The sequence below is a fragment of the Zalophus californianus genome, chromosome 15 (assembly GCF_009762305.2).
Source record: "Zalophus californianus isolate mZalCal1 chromosome 15, mZalCal1.pri.v2, whole genome shotgun sequence".
Lineage (NCBI taxonomy): Eukaryota > Metazoa > Chordata > Mammalia > Carnivora > Otariidae > Zalophus > Zalophus californianus.
In genome coordinates this window covers 53,356,886-53,376,106 of record NC_045609.1, presented here as the reverse complement: position 1 = coordinate 53,376,106, position 19,221 = coordinate 53,356,886, and the positions used below count along the sequence as shown (strand labels likewise).

General features: G+C 41.0%; 1 protein-coding gene and 1 long non-coding RNA gene across 6 annotated transcripts in view; one reads left to right on the top strand and one right to left on the bottom strand.

The window, feature by feature from the left end:
* Positions 1 to 2,862, top strand: part of IDE (insulin degrading enzyme) — a 98,549-nt gene extending 95,687 nt beyond the window's left edge. For all 5 annotated transcript variants that reach the window (XM_027593210.2, XM_027593218.2, XM_027593184.2 and 2 more), the window contains one exon: positions 530 to 2,862. In XM_027593210.2, the coding sequence (XP_027449011.1) occupies positions 530 to 625 (96 nt within the window). In that variant the 3' untranslated portion in view covers positions 626 to 2,862. The remainder of the gene's footprint in view (positions 1 to 529) is intronic.
* Positions 2,218 to 12,275, bottom strand: LOC113921864. Its single transcript, XR_003519849.1, has 3 exons — positions 12,117 to 12,275; positions 11,738 to 11,900; positions 2,218 to 2,325 (listed from the first exon to the last, which is right to left on the bottom strand). It is a non-coding gene; the product is annotated as an uncharacterized LOC113921864 (long non-coding RNA).
* Between the last annotated feature and the right edge of the window lie 6,946 nt (positions 12,276 to 19,221).

Below are 19,221 nucleotides of genomic sequence, written 5' to 3'. Positions count from 1 at the left end.
AAGGCCGGGTCGCCATTCTGACAGCTTCCAGGGGTCATTCCTTTGTCATCTGCAGACAGACTGGGCCTCTGACCTTGTTTGCCTTTGCTTCTAGTTTGAACAGTTATGTTGCTCTCCAGAGAGTTATCTCCAGCCATGTCAGTACCTAGACCCTTCCATGGTGCCATCATATTTCAATCATCTGGAAAGGTTGGCATTTACTGGTAGGAGGAGGAAACTGGCAGTGTGACCAGGCCCTTGCCGAGTAGGTACGCCAGCCCCTGCGTCCTGCTGGAGACTTGCGTGCCCGCTCTTGTGTCCGAGCCTTGTGTGCCCAGAGGGAAGCCAAGCGTCTTCTTTCTGGCCCTGGGTCCCACTGGGGACGCTCACCGTAGGTTTGCATAGACCCTCCAGCCCTAGTGATCGAGGAAGATCAGATCATAGTGGGTGCGGTAGAAACTAGTGTGTATATAGAAAAAAAAAAAAAGATGTCCTAGTTAAGTCTGCTTTTTTAGACTATAAACACTAAGAGAACTTTTTTTCTTTGCAGCCTGAAGTGATTCAGAACATGACTGAGTTCAAGCGTGGTTTGCCACTGTTTCCCCTTGTGAAACCACATATTAACTTCATGGCTGCAAAACTCTGAAGATTCCTCAAGGGTGGGAAAGTGCAGGAGGATGCATCCCTGAGTCTTCCAGGGGCTAGGAAAACAACCTCGGCCACTTTAATAGTTTTTGGTTCACTATTCAAGAGACAAACAGGAAAAAAAAAAAGGAGTTTGTCAAATGTCATTATGTAGAAATATTAAAAATCCAAAGTAATTAAATTACAAAATCTTATAGATGTAGAATATTTTTAAATACATGCCTCTTAAATATTTTAAAAATTTTTCTTTTCATTACTAAGAGAAATTTCCCTTCTATAACAGTACTTAAAATGATGAATGATATTCCTGTAGAATCTTCCCTTCCCTATTCTGTAAAATAGTCACTTGTCAGAAGACAATGTGTTAGTTGTTTTTTTTTTCCCTAAAAGCCTCCTAAGTTGACAGAAAAGGCTTTAAAAACCTTTAGAAAGGTGTGATACCTTTTTAAAAACTGATCCTCAAATTTGCTTTCTACTTGGTGGTTTCATGTAAATCAATGGAGAACATTAACATTGGGCAGATAATGAACAAAGCTAAAATAATTTTCTTTTATTGGTGAAATTGCTGATTACATAAGGCATGGTTTTAATCTTTTTATAAAATTTGAACATGTTTTTTATTCAAACTAGTAAAATGCTGGAAAACCTAGAACACCCTACTTATTTACAATGTTAGAAATACAGACTTACCTTGCATCAATTTTGTCCCAAACTGAATTTCTCAGGATTACTGTGATTTGTTTCTTTCTGATTGAATTATTTTGACATTCTTGTTCATAATTGGTTTGCAGTGTTCCATCAGTTTTACCTTTTCCCATCAATAACATTTATTGTATTTATTTAATGAGTACAAATAGGGTCAACTTCAGATCCCACTGAGTGTGTGACATGCTTTTCCAACATCAGCTATTATAAACACTTGTAACTTTTTACTGCCATGATACGGCAGTCAGTGTATGAACCGAAATATTTGCCCCATTATGAATTTAAAAGACAACAAGTACAAAGCCACCTTTTTGAAGGTACAAAAAAATAAAGCCTTGATTCTTAAATAGTGTGATCTCCAGAAGACTCTAAAATCCCTTTTTGCTACCAGTCTAATATTGCCTTAAGTGTTAAGTTATTTTTTGAATATATAAATATAAACATACAAACACAGATGAAGACTGGAGTGGACTTTTAAAAACTATTTTTTTCATGAGATACTATTTTAGATGAATTGTTACTGTAGATTTAACAGCTGTTTTGAAATATTTACTGTTGTTCAACCTTGCTTCAAGAGAAATTGTGAATATCCTTCTACACCCAGGCACTAGTAACAGTCCGTACGTGGCCCCATCATCCACTAACTCAGGCAAAGAACAGGATGGCATTCTCCGATGACATCTTACCTCCACGGGAGTGATTGGCCAGGACTTCTTTCTGTAGAGTCATGTCTTTTCACACCTTAGGTTTTCACATTTGCCATTTCCCAGATAATCTACATTTGGGGCAAGAATGATAGAATCATACCTGTGGAGGCTGCTTTCGAAAGCAGGGCTCCATTTCCACTGTCAGATAAACGTGGTGCTGTACCTGTCTTTTTACCCCTACCTGCAGGAGTTTCCTTGTGGGAAGCCTGTCTTTGTCCATCAGAAGGTGCGTGAGCCATCACTTCCTTCTGGTTTTATGCATTTGTAGACTATGCAGCTTTTCATCAAACTGCAAATATATACAAGAGGGATCTAAAATTAGCCCTGAGTGTTTAAATCCACCACTGTAAGAGTAAATAATCCACCTACCTTTTCTGTGGAGAATTATGTGCTATGGAGTAATTTTTAGCTCTTTTTAAAAAAAAATGGGTGAAATTTAACAGTGTCATTTTTATGAGAAAGTCACATGAAGAAATCTGAAAGGAATCTCATGTAGTCTTCCAGGAACCTGGATTGTTGTGCAAGGTGTTCCAGCATTGTCCAGTTGCCACATTGGATCTCGAGCTGCTGTTGGATCACTCAGGCATACTAATGGATTCATCGAAATGGGTCCAAGCTGCAGTCCATGAGCAATAACAGACTATCCCGAATACTGCTGTACTCAGTGCTTAATAAATGAGATTTGTGGGAAACAAACTAAGTTATTACTTAACGACTTTTTAAAAAAGTCTTTTTGCCTAGTTGATGTGGAAGGGAGAGCATGTGACACAGCCAGTATGGTGGAGTGCTAGGGTAATCCTGTTTACAATAAATTGCCTGAATATAACCTCTGGTGTTTGTATTTGTATTATTTTTACAGATTTAGTGGTCAGCCTACCTCTCAACATCCCGATTTGACAATATTTCTTGCTTTCATTATTCCTAATACAGAAAGCAGTGAATTGGTTTTTTGGAAAAAAAAAATTTTTTTGAGTGTATCTGGGTGACTGATTTAGTCAAATAAATGTATCAATTTCACACTCATAAGAGTAGATCGCTTTTGTCAAAGGGATCTTGGTGTGAGAGGCTGAGCTCCTTGCTGTGCGTATTGTCACTGACCCCAAACCCAGAAAGATTTGTCCTTGGCATTCCAGGGAGAGAAATAAAAAGGGTAGAGGAAAACAAAAATATTTCCTCTACAGCTAGTTTTGCATCTTCTTGCCACATGTCCAGCAGCAGGTTAGGCAGATATCTTGTCCAATCGCTGGCCTCTGACGCCCTGCCAAGATCAGCTTTCTACTGATGTGGTTGTCAGCTGGCTCACATGGGCATTTCAAGAGGAAATGTGCTCATTCCTCACTTTGCAGCCTAGACAATGGTGCAGCCCACACAGTCAGCACTGTGCTCAGGGATGATGCAGCAGCCCTCTCCAGAGGCCCAGGGCGGCCCCAGGTTTTAGGGTGTGGGGCAGTGTTCCCCTCACACGGTGCATGGGGGTATCATGTGAGCTCCTCACCATATTCTCTAACACAGCTTCGCAGGATGTTTAGGTCTCTGGATTCTCACAAACAAAGGGTTCTCACATGCTCACCTCCCCTTTGTAGGGGTGGTTCCTGCCCTCCTCAACTTTCCCTGACAGGGCCTTTGACCAGTCGGCTCTGGATCCCAGGTATTCAGTGCTGCCTGTCAGATGAAGTTGATTGTCCTTGTCAACCTGAACATTGTCCGCCCCGAGGTTTCTTGTGTCAGCGCCCGTTGGTGTCCTGAAATGCTGTTCTCACCCAAGGCCAACTCTTCAAAAATATTACAGCATGTTGACCACTCATGCCCTAAAAGAACATTAACCTCACAAAGTACTTCATAGATTGCAGACCGCCCTCACAGACTTCTTCCACAAAAATCTTTTGATACAGAAGGACAGTGATTACAAATTACCTTCATCGTGCCAGTTTTTCAAGGGTGGGAATAGGCTCAGAAAGGCTAAACCTTTGGCCCAGGACCATGCAGGGAGCACAGATTGAAATCTCCACTCTGATCTTTGAACACAAGGCTTCATTGTTCCATGTGAGTTTCCTATAATAAAAGCTACCAAGCCCATGAATGTACTCATGGAACAAAGTAGAAAAGCATTTGCTTTTGCATTTGTATGAAACTTCATCATTTTCGCACGTACCGTCTTAGTCTCCCAACCTTTGCCTGTCTCGGAGGGAGTGAGACCAGATCTCACAGTGGAGGCATCTGTCCAGTCCGTGGTGGTTTCTGCTCTGCTGCGCTGTCTCGTGGCCAGTTAGAACTTCCCTGTGCTCGGGTTAATCCAGACCATGCCACCTGGCCTACTAAACCCTTAAGTAAATGCAGGCTCTCCTTTCTGGTGCCGCTGGAGTGATGAGAGTCTCGGATCCTTTAAGAAATTGAGGAAAGGAGTGCGAGGAAGAGTCCAGTTCACCTGTGACACCAGCACTCAGAGACAACCACATTTAGATCACGGGGTTGTTTTGCAGTCTTTTTCCTGTGCAAATAGGATGGGGTCCTATATTCAGTGTTGCAACCTTTTCCTTCAATCGTCTATACTGAAATTTTTCCACATAGATACTCTTGAGGAAAAAATGTGATTTTGTTTTTGTTGTTGGGTGTTTGGTGTCATGTACTGTCGTTTGTTTATCAGATCCTCTTGGATGTTTAGGTTGTTTTCAAACTTTGATGCGTGATAAAGCTCCTTGTGCTGAATATGTGTGTGATTTTCTGGTTCTTTAAATTGCTGGGTTATAGAATATGAATATATCACTTAACCTTTTTCAAAAATTTTACATCTATAAAAAAGTTGTGAAAGTAGTATAATAAATTCCCATATGTCTTCACTGGTTTTATGTCTGCTACATACTGCTCTTTTCCTCTTTTAGGTCGGCCGCAGACTGCATGACTCCTTACCCCTACATTCGTCATCAAGGCTCTCCTAATAACAAAGGCCATGTGTGGTAAGGAATTTGGCCTCACCCAAAGGAAGGACCAGCCTTTGTCCCCTTTGTCTTTGTTTAGATACAATATACTGGTAAATTTGACAAATGAGATAGATAACTTTATTGAAAGACACAAATTACCAAAACAGACATGAAAAGAAATAGAGTTTGAATATTCCTGTATCTGTTTAAGAAATTGAATTACTGTTCTTCCCACAAAGAAAATTCTAGACCCAGATGGCTTCACTGGTAAATTCTATCATACATTTAAGTATGAAATTAGACCATCTTATGTAATATTTTAGAAAACAGGAGGGAACTCTGTTAACAAAATATTAGCAATTTGAATCCAGCAATGTATAAAACTTAGCTGATGACAAAGTGGGGTTTTCTCAGGAATGCAAGGTTGGTATAATTGAAAATCAATTAGTAGTATTTACCATAATAACAAAATTGAGAAACCACGTGATCACTTTACAAAGTTCACTAAAAGCATTTTACAAGGTTCATAAAAGCTCTCAGCAAATGAATAGAAGGGAACTTTTTCAACATAATAAAGGAAATTTATAAAATACCTAGTGGTAACATATTTAAGGATATACTGTTGAACACTTCCCCCCCCAAGATCTACACTGAAATGAGGATGTATGCCTTTACCACTATTCAGACTTGTATTTGAGGCCCTAGTCAGTGTAGTAGATTAGAAAGGGTGAAGTACAACTGTCTATTCACAAATGACATGAGCACATACAAAGAAAATCCTAAGAACTAAAAAATAAATGCTACTACTAATAATTAACAAGGTTGCAGGAGATAAATCAACATTAAATCAATTGCATCTCTGTATACTGTCAATGAAATTCAAATATAATTTTCCATAACACCAAAAATTAAGTAGGGGTAAATCTTTTTATTTTTTATTTTATTTTTTTTTTTAAGATTTTATTTATTTATTTGACAGAGAGATAGAGCGGGAACACAAGCTGGGGGAGAGGGAGAAGCAGGCTTCCAGCCGAGCAGGGAGCCCGACGCAGGGCTCTATCCCAGGACCCTGGGATCATGACCTGAGCTGAAGGCAGACGCTCAACGACTGAGCCACCCAGGCGCCCCAGGATAAATCTTTTTAAATGTGAAAAACCCTGTATACTGAAAACCTCAAAACATTACTGAAAGTTTTAAAGACCTGAATGAAAGGGTAGTTGTGTCATATCCAGGGATTGGAAGACAGTGCTTTTAAGGTATCTGTTCTCCCCTGTTGATTCTAAGTGATGCTTATCAAAATCCCCTGCAGGATTTTTTGGCAAATATTTACAAATTGATTTTGAAATTTACATGGACATACAAAGAATCTTGAATAGTTCAAATAATTCTTGAAAAGAGAAAAGTTACTCTGATAGCAAATCTTATATAAAACTATAGTAAAGAGGCTCCTGGGTGGCTCAGTCAGTTAAGTGTCCAACTCTTGATTTTGGCTCAGGTCATGATCTCAGGGCCATGGGATTGAAACCTGCTTCAGGCTCTGCACTCAGTGGGGAGTCTGCTTGAGATTCTCTCCCTTTCCTTCTGCCCTTCCCCCCACAAATAAATAAATCTTAAAAAAAACAAACAAACACTATAGTAATCAAGATAGTGTGGTATTGGCCTAAGGATAGATACAGACCAATGGAAGAGAATAGAGGGTCCACAAGTAGATCCCCGGGTTGATTTTAATTGACTTTTGACAAAAATGCTATGGTAATTCAATGGGGGAAAAACAGTCTTTTCAACAAATGGTTCAAAAATAAATAGATAGCCTTGTGGGGAAAAAAAAATTGAACTTCAACTCTAACCCTACAGTATATACAAAACTCAAAAAAGATTTAAACAAAAACTAAAACTATAAAATTTTTAGGAGGAAATATTTTTGAAGTTTGGTAGACAAAAGTTTCTTAGAGTGCAAAAGGCACCATCAAATTTTTCAAGTTTAAAAATATCTAGTGTTTAGAATATACCCATAGGGGCGCCTGGGTGGCCCAGTCGGTTAAGTGTCTGCCTTCGGCTCAGGTCATGATCTCAGGTCCTGGGATCGAGCCCCGCATCGGGCTCCCCACTCAGTGTGGAGTTTCTTTCTCCCTCTCCCTCTGCTGCTTCCCCTGCTTGTGTTCTCTCTCTCTCTCTCTAAATAAATAAATAAAATCTTAAAAAAAATAAAAGATACCCATAAAGAAAAAAAGCTGCTGATTTGGAGAAAATACCTGCAACACTTAAATCAGACAAAGGACTTATATATAAGAATCACAGTTTAATCAAGATGGCCGTTTCCCAGGGCGCTTGGGTGGCTCAGTCAGTTTAGCATCAGACTCTTGATTTCTGCTCAGGTCATGATCTCAGGGTTGTGAGATCAAGCCCCTGTGGAGCTCTGTGCTGGGCATGGAGCCTGCTTAAGATTCTCTTCCTCCCTCTCCCCACCCACCCCTCCCCCAAAAAAGATGGTCATTTCCCTTCCTCTGTATTTTTTTTTTTTTTTTTTTTAGAGAGGGAGGGAACGAGGGAGAGAATACCAAGCAGGCTCCATGCCCAGTGTGGAGCCCCATGCAGGGCTCTATCTCACACCTGGAGATCATGACCTGAGCCAAAAATCAAGAGTCAGATGCTTAACCAGCTGAGCCCCCCAGGCGCCCCTCTGTGTATTTTGTAAGGCAAAGAGGCTGTCAGTATGTCACCCTTGGCCAAATCCCCAAAAGTGACCAGAATGATGACTAGATGAATTTTACTGGCTAATCTGATTCTTTAAAACCTTTAATTTATTACAGGTGACTAGGACCAGTTTTGAACCAGTATCTGAACTCTGTCTCAAAGTTTCACACACACAGTAAAGTCCCTAATTTCCCAAAACATGGAACTCATTAAGGAAATTTGGGCTTTGCTTAGATTGTTTCACGGCCAAAGAGGCTAAACTTGCATAAATGTGAGCCTTCATTATGGCTTTCTGAACCTAAGGCTTGAGCTAGCATAGCCTAACCTAATTAAGGGTTAGTTAAAAAACTTGGTCAGTTTGGTCCTTTGGTTCTAAAAAACTTTTTATTTTATATGTAGGTGGGGTCTCTGCCTGACTCAGTAGATAGAACATGTGACTCTTCATCTTAGGGTCGTGAGTTCAAGTTCCACGTTCGGTGGAGAGATTAGAATACTTAAAAATAAAATCTTTAAAAAAAATAACTAGGTACTTTCAATGTGCAACTAAAGTTAAGAGCAAGAGAAGCAATAAAAATTAAAGCTGCAGTGCATGCACCTTCCACACCCATCAGAATGGCCCAAATGGAAAGACTAACAATACCAAGTGATGGTAAGCAGCTGCAACACTCATACCTGGCTGGTAAAGTGTAAGTTGGTGCAACCACTTTGGAGAAACTGTTTGGCATTATCTCCTAAAGTTGTCTATCCCTCCCGATGGTTACATCTATTAACAATTCAAAATATTACTATTTGTGGAAAATGTTTTGGTAAGCATTGCCCTAGGTCCTTGCTACTCAAAATATGGGCATAACCTGGGAATTTGCTAAAAATGTAAGGATCTTGGGTCCTACCCTAGAATACTGGAGCAAATCTGCCTCTTAACAAGAAGCCCAGGTAAGTCATATGTACAATGAAGTTTGAGGAGCACTGCCCGTTACCTCTCATCAATTAAAACTCTCCCACAAAGGTGAAAAATACAAGGGAGACTTAATTTTTACAAAATAATTTTGAATATCCTGATTTGTTTTTAACTTTTTTATTGAATTGCACAAAATTGTGTATAGTTCAGTGAATTATCACAAAGTGAACACACCTATGTAATGACAAGTCAGGACAATTAATAAATAAATCATTATCCCTTCTTTCCCCTTGGCAGTCACTATTACCTAAAGTAACAACTATTTTGACTTCTAACAGCATGGATTAGTTTTGCTCGCTTTGAGCTTTATATACAGAAATAAAAAAATTTAATAATGCACTGTGTCTGACTTTGTACAATATTACATTGGTCACGTTTATGCATCTGTTATGTGTAGCCATCGTTCCCCCCCACTTTTATTGTAATACAGTATTCCATTGTATGAAGATATCATAATTTACTTATCCATTCTATTGGAGGACATTTAGGTTTCCAGTTTGGGGATACTTATACATGGGTACAAACATTCTTTAAACATGTCTTTGGGTACACACTTGCGTGCATTTCTGTAGGTGTACCTAGGAGTGAAATTGCTATGTCATAGATGCAATCGAAATGATTAAATAGCTTGATCAAATAAAATAAAAAAGTGATTACTACAGGCTGAAAGATGCTAAAAAAGCATTTAGAGGTTGGTTCCTAGTGTGCTAGAAGCTTCTCTCAATAAAGGCTAAGAATCAGGTATACCTTAGAAGCCACAACACTACCAATGTCTCCCAACATCCACGTCCTGGTGGTAACTTGGGGTCAAGAGTTTTCCCCTTGATCTCAGAGGGTGCAACTCTCCTCAAATAGGCTTGAGACTGTGAATGATGGGCGACAAACAGTGACCCTCAACTCTGGATGCACATTAGAATGACCAGTTACACACATCCCAGTCTCTACAGATGGGGTCCTGGCGGTGGTATTTGTAAAGATCCCCGCAATGATTCAGCAAAGCCAGGGATTAGAAACATTACACCTTTAAGAAGAGAACTTGGGACTCATTTAGTCCAGGGCTTCTCAAACGTGTCTGTTCATAAGAATCACTGGGAAGAGTCTCATGCTCTTCTGACTGAGCCAGCCAGATGCCCCAGAACTTCCTCTTTTCAATAACTGAATTGTATATCAGTAATGCATGTAGCATGAGGAAGGCTGAGCCATTGTCAATGGGAATTAGTTTGAGAAGCTTTTTCAAAGATCACAAGCTGAAAAGGAAGCTGATTCTGGCAATGTAAGATTTAAGCGAAAAGATGAAAGGAAAAGCAGGGTCTGAGGGGGCACCTAGGATACTCTAGGGCTCTGTGTTCTCAGGGGAGTATTATCACTTGTGGGAAGAAAAATTACTCATTTTAACGAGTTCTTGAGAGAATGAAATAAAATATGTAAGAAAGTTTTCAGCAAATACATAACATCCAAATCAGATTGAAACTACCAGGAACCAGTCTGATCTTTGTGTGTGTGTGTGTGTGTGCGTGTGTGTGTGTGTGTTTGCTCAGCACATCCAGCCTCTTTTTTTTTTTAAAGATTTTATTTATTTATTTGAGAGAGAAAATGAGATAGAGAGACAGCATGAGAGGGGAGGGGTCAGAGGGAGAAGCAGACCCCCTGCCGAGCAGGGAGCCCGATGCGGGACTCCAGGACCACGACCTGAGCCGAAGGCAGTCGCTTAACCAACTGAGCCACCCAGGCGCCCAGCACATCCAGCCTCTTACACAGAGTCACGCAGGAAGTAATTTAGATTTCTTATATTCTTAGCAACACTTGCCAATTTCCCCTCTTGGAAGGTAGGGAAAAACCTCAGGATAATTGTAGAATTTACCTGAATAGATTGCTCTTCTTCCTTTATGGAAATCTTACTTGACGAATGATTGTCCAAAATTCACCAATTTAGAGCTTCTCCTGCTCTTTAGTTGCACATTGAAAGTACCTACATATCATTATTTTTTTTAATTTTTTAAAAAGATTTTATTTATTTATTTATTTGAAAGAGAGAGAGTGAGCAAGAGAGCATGAGCAGGTGGAAGGGGAGAAGCAAACTCCCCTGCTGAGCAATGAGCCCTGCTTGGGGCTCGATTCCAGGACCCTGAGATCATGACCTGAGCCAAAGGCAGGGTGCCCCAGATTTTATTTTTCTTCTAATCTCTACACCCAACATGGAACTTGAACTTATGACCCTGAGATCAAGAGTCACATGCTCTACCTAATGAGTCAGCCAGAGAGACCCCACCTACATATCCTTAAAAAGTACTGCTGCCTGGATCCTTTCTCAGACCTGATTGAAAGGGTCTGGGGAGGGGCCTGGGCATCCAGATTGTTTCCAAGCACCACTGGTGATCGTCAGGTGCAGCCAGGCCTGAGGACCACCGCTGATATTGCAGAGATGAGGTTGTCCACCAGATGGAGACAAAGCACTTCTCTGTGGAAAAGGCTCCATACAAACAAAATCCATTCTCTGGGGCACCTGAGTGGCTCAGTCCTTAAGTGTCTGCCTTCGGCTCAGGGTGCTGGGATCGAGTTCCACCTCAGGCTCCCTGCTCAGTGGGGAGCCTGCTTCTCCCGCTCCCCCTGCTCTCACACGCGCTCACTTTCTGTCAAATAAATAAATAAAATCTTCAACCACAAAACAGATGCTTGAAAAAAAAAACAAACAACCCATTCTCTGACTTTACATTTGTACCAACTCCAATTTATGTCATGTACCAAGCAGGGCAAACATGTGGGAAGATAGGTAAAATTATCCATGGCACTGTTGCTTGCCAACCACAGATATTCTCGCCACCACTGGGGAAAATTCCAGGAACAAATTTAAAAAATAACATGTGGCTAAAAATATATTTTATTCCCCCAACTACCTGGGCTAGCATCTGGAAATATTTTCTATCCTTTCTGAGTTCACTTTGATAAAATAGACCATATAAACTGACATTAAGACTGAAAATAAAAAAGGTGGGAATATATAGAGGGGACATTTTGGAAATATGATCACTCCGAAAACCATGCAAATAGAAATTGACATCAGTATGAGTAAATTAGCTTAAGATACGCTCACAGGATTTTAGGAAATATACAGATATAATAATGTAACTTACATTTATTCCTAAGTCTGAAATACTTGATTGGCAGTTTTCAGCTTTCATCTCTCCCATCTCTAAGCTCTATCATAGAAGCTGTAAAAGCTACAGGCTCGATTTCTGCCCTCTGGTAGACACAGATGACCAATGAGATGTAGGTAGAAACCACCGGGAGGGCTTCCTGTCCAGAAAAAATGGCAAAGACTTAGTACAAGGAATTTCTTTACCCCTTCTTCCCCCTTCCTCCTGCCCCCTTTTTCCTGGAGACACAAACTGTCCATGGGATGACAAGTATGAGGACAAAGACAGTATAAGTAAGGAGGACAGGCAGAAGGAGCCTGGATCCTTCCTTGAAGAACATTATCTGAGTTTCTAAATGCATAGTTTGACATATCACCTGGTTATAGGGTGATTTCAACAGACTGATGCTGGAAAGTCCAGGATGTCCCGTCACCCTGCTTGACAAAGCCTGTGGTTTCTTCAGGGTGCACACTAAGTCACTAGTGTGTTCCTGAGTTGTGTCATATGTCAGCTCTGAGAGCAGCCCAAGGGGTGGGGATTGGTGCACTTCTAGAAGGCAAAGGCAATAGACTATGAAGTAGGAGGAAGTAAATCCCTTTATTTATTTTTTTTAGAGAACACATGAGCGGGGGAGGGGTGGTTGGGGGAGGGAGAGAGAGGGAGGGAGAGAGAATCTTAAGCAGGCTCCATGCCCAGCGTGGAGCCTGATGCATGGCTCACTCTCACGAACCTGAGATCATGGCCTGAGCTGAAATCAAGAGTGGGACGCTTAACCGACTGAGCCACCCAGGTGCTCCCCTAAATTCCTTTAAATGTTGACTTTCATTAGGGTTCGCTCCTGACGCTCTTCTCACTTTCACGCTTTTTTTAAACGAAAAGACTTTATTTATTTGAGAGTGAGCGAGCATAAGCAAGAGGAGAGACAGGGAGAGGGAGAAGCAGACTCCCTGCTGAACAGGGAGCCCGTCAAAGTCCACGCAGAACTTGATCCCAGGACCCTGAGACCATGACCTGAGCTGAAGTCAGACGCTTAACTGACTGAGCCACCCAGGCGCCCCCTCATTTCCACGCTTTTATCACTTGCTGGAAACTTCCACATCTTTATTTCCAAACCTATTCTGCCCCCCACGATTCCTGCTGCCTCCTGATTATCCACACCTGGGTTTTTGTGCAGTCATATCAGACTCACCGTGTGCAGAAAGGAACTCGTTAAATTGGTGTCTTTTTTCCTTCATGTTCCCTTTCGCATTCTCTTTCTATATTTTGACAACTATTTATGGCGTGCTGACTCGGCGCCAGCGCCGGGGCTGCGAGGGCCTGCGGACCCGACGTGGTTCTGCCCCTGCGTTCTCAGTCCAGAGGGGCAGGCTGCCACGGGACAAATACGCACACAGTAAGGACCTATTTCAATCTGTGAGGACAAAGGGATGGACACAGGGTGTTATCTGAGATTAGGGAACTTTGTGTCTCCTTTGACAGAACTGTTACCCACCTGTTCACCCAGGCTGGAAAACCGAGCTCTGTCCTGTCCTTTCCCTCGTTCCTTTCATTCACAGCCAGCCACATCTCGCCTGTTTGGCCTTGTAAATATTTCTCAAACCCAGATCCTCTTTCCCTTCCTCATTAGCCTACGTGAGAATGTCTCCATCGTCTGTGTGGACCATGCATTACTCTTTGATGCCAGACTTGGTACACAGTCCCCCTTGCCCTGACAGCCTGCGGGCAGCTTTCTCCAAAACCTCTATCTGACCATGCTGCTCTTCTGCCTAAAGCTTTCCTAGAGGTTTCTCTCTTTATGTCAAAAATCTACCTACTTTTTTTTAAATTAACAGATTTTATTTTAGGGGGAGTAGTTTTAGGTTCATAGAAAACCCGGGCAGAAAGTACAGATTCTAAAATATCCCATTTTCCCCCATCCTACCCCCAACACAATTTACTTTATTATTAACTTCTCACATTACTGTGGTACATTTATTATAATTGATGAATCGATATTGAGTCATTAATATTAACTAAAGTCCATAGTTAACATTAGGGCTTGCTCTTTTGTGTTGTATATCCTTTGTACAAAGAGTTTTGGTACAAACACATGTGTCTATCATTACAGAACCAAACAGAGTAGTTTCGCTACCCTAAAAATACTGTTCTACCTATTCATCTGTCCCTCCCCTGGAACCTCTGTCAACCACTGATCATTTTCTGTCTCTATAGTTTTGCCTTTTCCAGAGTGTCATAGTAAGAATAATACAGTACGTGGTCTTCAGAATGGTTTCTTTCACCTAACAATATACATTTACTTTTCTTCCAAGTCTTTTTTTAGCTTGATAGTTCATTTCTTTCTATTGCTGAATAATATTCCATTGTTGGATATACCACAGTTTATTCACCTACTAAAGGACAACTTTGTTGCTTCTAAATTTGGGGAATTACGAATAAGACTGCTCTAAATGTGCACGTGCAGGTTTCTGTGTGGAATGAGTTTTCATCTGGGGAATTACCAAGGAGTATGATGGCAGGATCATCTGGTAAAACTATGTTTAGCTCTGTAAGCAACTACCAATCTATCTTCCAAAGTGACTGTACTATTTCACATTCCCACCAGCAATGAATGAGAGTTCCTTTGACTCTAGTTTCAGGCCAGCATTTGGTATTGTCAGTGTTCGGATTTTAGTCATCCTAGTAAGATGTATGGTGGTATCTCATTGTTTTAATTTGTAATTCCCTAATGACATTTGATGTTGAGAATATTTTGATCTGCTATTTGCCATCTTTGGTGTCTGTTCAAATGTTTTGTCCACTTTTTTTTTTTAAGATTTTATTCATTTGACAGAGATAGACACAGCGAGAGAGGGAACACAAGCAGGGGGAGTGGGAGAGGGAGAAGCAGGCTCCCTGCTGAGAGCCTGATGCAAGGCTCAATCCCAGCACCCTGGGATCATGACCCAAGCGGAAGGCAGATGCTTAACGACTGAGCCACCCAGGCGCCCCTTTGTCCACTTTTTAATAGGGTTATTTGTTTCCTTATTATTGAGTTTTAAGAGTTCGTTGTATAGGGGCGCCTGGGTGGCTCAGTCGGTTAGGTGGCTGCCTTCGGCTCAGGTCATGATCTCAGGGTCCTGGGATCGAGCCCCGCATCAGGCTCCTTGCTCAGTGGGGAGCCTGCTTCTCCCTCTGCCTGCCATTTCCCCCTGCTTGTGCTTGCTCTCTGTCTCGCTCTCTCTCTCTGTCTCACTCTTGCTCGCTCCCTGTGTCAAATAATGAATAAAAAAATATTTAAAAAAAAAGAGAGAAAGAGTTCTTTGTATAATTTGGTTACAAGTCCTTTACCAGATGAGTGTTTTGCAAATATTTTCTCCTGGTCTATAGATTGTCATTTCATTCTGAGCAGGGAGCTTGACATGAAGCTTGATCCCAGGACCCTTTAGAATCAGTCTGTTGATATTTACAAAGTAACTTGCTAGGATTTTGATTGGGATTGTGAGGCATCTACAGATCAAGTTGGGAAGAACTGATATTTTAACAATATGAGTCTTCTTGTCCATGAATATGGACTAGCTTTCCATTTATTTAGAACTTCTTTGATTTCTTTCATCAAAGTTTTGTAGTTTTCCTCAGGTAGATTTTGTACATATTTTTATAATATGTATAATCTAACCCTATATTGTCTACAAGAGACTTATTTTGGATTCAAAGACACGAAGAGCATGACAGTTAATGGATGGAAAAGATATTCCATGCAAATAGTAACCAAAAGAGAGCTGGGTTTGCTATTTTATTATAAGACAAAATTGATTAATTCAAATTGTTAAAATTTTAGCTCATCAAGAATGTGTAACAAAGGATACCTGGGTGGCTCAGTCGGTTGGGCGTTTGCCTTCAGTTCAGGTCATGATCCCAGGGTCCTGGGATTGAGTCCCACACTGGGCTCCCTGCTCAGCGGGAAGCCTACTTCTCCCTCTGCCTGCCGCTCCCCCTGCTTGTGCGCACTCTCTCTCTGACAAAGAATGTGTAACAATTTTAAACATATACACATCTAATAGTATAGCCCCAAAATATATGAACTAAAAATGGACAGAACTAAAGGGGGATATCCAACTACAATGACAGTTAGATATTTTAATATCCCATTTTCAATAATGGATAGAACAACCAGACAGAAGATCAATAAGGAAAGAGAGGACTATAAACCGATTAGACCTAAGGGATATATACAGAACATTTCACCCAACAATAGCAGAATATACATTTGTCTCAAGTACAAAAAGAACATTCTCCAGAATAGACCATCTGTTAATTCACAGGTCAAATCTTAAAAAATTTTAAAAGGCTGACATCATACAGAATATCTTTTCTGACAGCAATGGAATGAAACTGAAAATCACTAACAGAAGAAAAAGTGGAAAATTCACAAATATGTGGAAATTGAACAACATATGCTTCAGCAACCAATGGGTTGAAAAAGAAATCACAATGGGAAATTAGAAAATACTATGAGACAAATGAAAATGAAAATACAATATACCAAAAATTATGGGGTACAGCACAGCAATGCTGAGGGGGGATTAATAGCTGTAAATGCATATATTAACAAAGAAGAAAGATCTTAAATCAATCACCTAACTATACGCCTTAAACAATTAGAAAATGAAGAACAAATTAAACCCAAAAGTAACAGAAGGAAGGAAATAGTAAAGATTACAGAGATAAATGAAATGAGAATAGAAAAATAGAAAAAAATGAACAAATCCAAAATCTGGTCCTTTAAAAAGATCAACAAGATTTGTGGGCACAGAGTTGTTCATAACATTCCTCTGTTATCCTTTTAATGTCTGTGGGGTCAGTAGTAATGACCTATTTTTCATTTCTATTAGTCATTTGTGTCCTCTCTCTCTTTTTCTTGGAAAAGAGCCAGTAGCTTGGCTAGAGGTTTATTGATTTTACTGATCATTTTAAAGAACCAGCTTTTGGTTTCTTTGATTTTCTCTATTAATTTCCTGTCTTCAATTTCACTGAAGAAGCAGAGAAATCTCTGTTCCAATTTTTAAAAATTTCTTTTCTTCCATTTACTTTGGATTTAATTTGCTCTTCTTTTCTAGTTTATTAAGATGGGACTTAGATGATAGATTTTAGATCTTTTTTCTTTTCTAATATATGCATTCAGTTCTATAAATATCCCTCCAATCACTGCTTTTGCTGCATCCCACAGATTTTGATAAGTGGTATTTTCATTTTCATTTAGTTAAAAACATTTTTGAATTTCTTTTGAGACCTCTTCTTTTACCCATGTGTTATTTAGAAGTATGTTGCTTAATTCTGTACTATTTGGGGGGTTTTTCCAGCTATCTTTCTGTTATTGGTTTCCAGTTTAATTGCATTGTGTTCTAAGAGCATACTTTGTTTGATTTCTATTCTTGTAAATTTGTTAACATGTGTTTTATGCCCAAGAATGTGCTCTATCTTGGTGAATGTTCCACATGAGCTTGAGAACAATGTGTATTCTGCACTGGTTGGATGAAGTATTCTATAAATGTCAACAGATCCCATTGATCGATAGTGCGGTTCAGTTCAACTCTATCCTCACTGCTTTTCTGCCTGCTCGATCTGTCCATTTCTGATAGAGGAGTGTTGGAGTCTCCAACTTTAACAGTGGATTGGTTTATTTCTCCTGGCAGTTCTACCAAATCTTCGCTCATATTTTGGTGCTCTGTTGTTGATTATTAAAGATTATTATGTCTTCTTAGTGAATTGACTCTCTTTTCTTTATGTAATGCCCCTTTTATCCCTGATCGTTTTCCTCGCCCTGCGCTGGGCCACTGCACTCTGGCCTCGGAAGGCTCTCCATCCCTTTGTGAAGGAATGGATCGTCCCTCTTTCTGTGAGGTTGTTTTAGATGACCTGCTGTCATCAACAGAGGAACAGTCAGGAACCAGTCATGAAATGTCAAGCATCACTGTCAGAATTCCGGGCGTTCTCCGCGACCACATCCACTCCCGCAGTGGTCTTTCACCTTGGCTTATACTCTTCACGTTCCGTACCAACCACCTGCAGTTCTGCCCAGAGTCTAAGGTCTTTTCACTCTCCGTGGGCAACTTGCAAATGAATTTTCTGTTGTGCAATGTCTCTCCTGGCGCTTCAACACCTCTTACAGCTCTGCCACATTTGGCTGCCCTGCGTTCCCAGTCCTGGGACCTGGGGCTCAGAGCTGGGGCCACGAAGACATCCACATCCGGGCGTCGGCCTTGGGCGAGCGGAGGCGGGGATGGACCAGCCTCCTGAGCATTGTGGCGGTTAAGGATATTGTACTACGTTACGAAACCGCCGTTTGGAAAGCCAGTCACCCTGTGGATTTCCACCAGAAATCATTCAATTACTGCAGGACTGGATCTTATTTTGGGTACCTATCTTGCAATCTATTTAATATTGGGGAAAGAGGTTGAATTTTTAAAATGTATTCTTTTTACCATAAAAATGAGAAAAACTAATTCCCAGTAATGAGTCTGCCAGTCCAGATTTGTGGGTGGCAACTTGACGTGATTTACAGAGGCACTGAGGTCTTAAGGTGCTGGATGTGGGCTTAGACTTTGGAGCCAGACAGATGGGCTTGAATTCTGGTCAGACATTTATTACTTGTGCTATCTTAATGCCAATTTCTTCCTCTTTAAAGGATTGCTCAATTATATCTATGCAAAGGGCGGATGGATCTTGGTGAATAATAGTGGATTATTATCGAGTTAATCAGATGGTCACCCAATTTAGCTGCTGTTGCAGATGTCTTTTCATTGTTGAAACAAATGAACACATTCTTTGGTGCCTGGTATATCGAAGTTGGAAATAATTCACCTCCTGAACGTTTGCTTATATACATAAATAATACATGTCGTTGTAAAGAATTCAAAACATAAATATAATCAGAGAGAAGAAAGTAAAGGCAGTCTGAAAGCTGCACCCTAAATTAGCCAGCAGGATTCAGGGAGCCCAGTGGACAAGGGGGCCAAGGGGTCCCACTGTCTGGTGTGCAGACGCCCACTTGGTCCCCTGTTTTTCAGCACAGCTTACTGCCTGCATGTGGGGCCTGGGGCCCTGAAGTCCAGAGGGTTGTTGGATGAACATCTCCAGAGAGTAAACCTCCAATCTTCTGCCAGTGGGGAGCGCATAGGGGCTTCTAACCACTCTGTATTCACACTTCCAGGGACTCCCTGGACTTTTCACCCACATGCTGCCCCCGCCCCCAGGGTCCCTGATGCCTACAGTTCCGAGCTTGAGAGGGGCCCAAGGCAGGAAGAAGCTTGCTCACAGCAGCTCTGCCCCCCCACCCCGGGGGCTTGGGCTTGGGCTCACTCACATTTGCTAAAGGGTCACTCCGCCTACATCTGCAGACTTGCTTCCCTCTTGTCTCTGCCACTTCTCTTTATCCTTGTGGCTCAAGCTTTTACTCCAACCCCTTTCCTATAGGAGGGAGTGGAGGTAGATATCCATGTTCA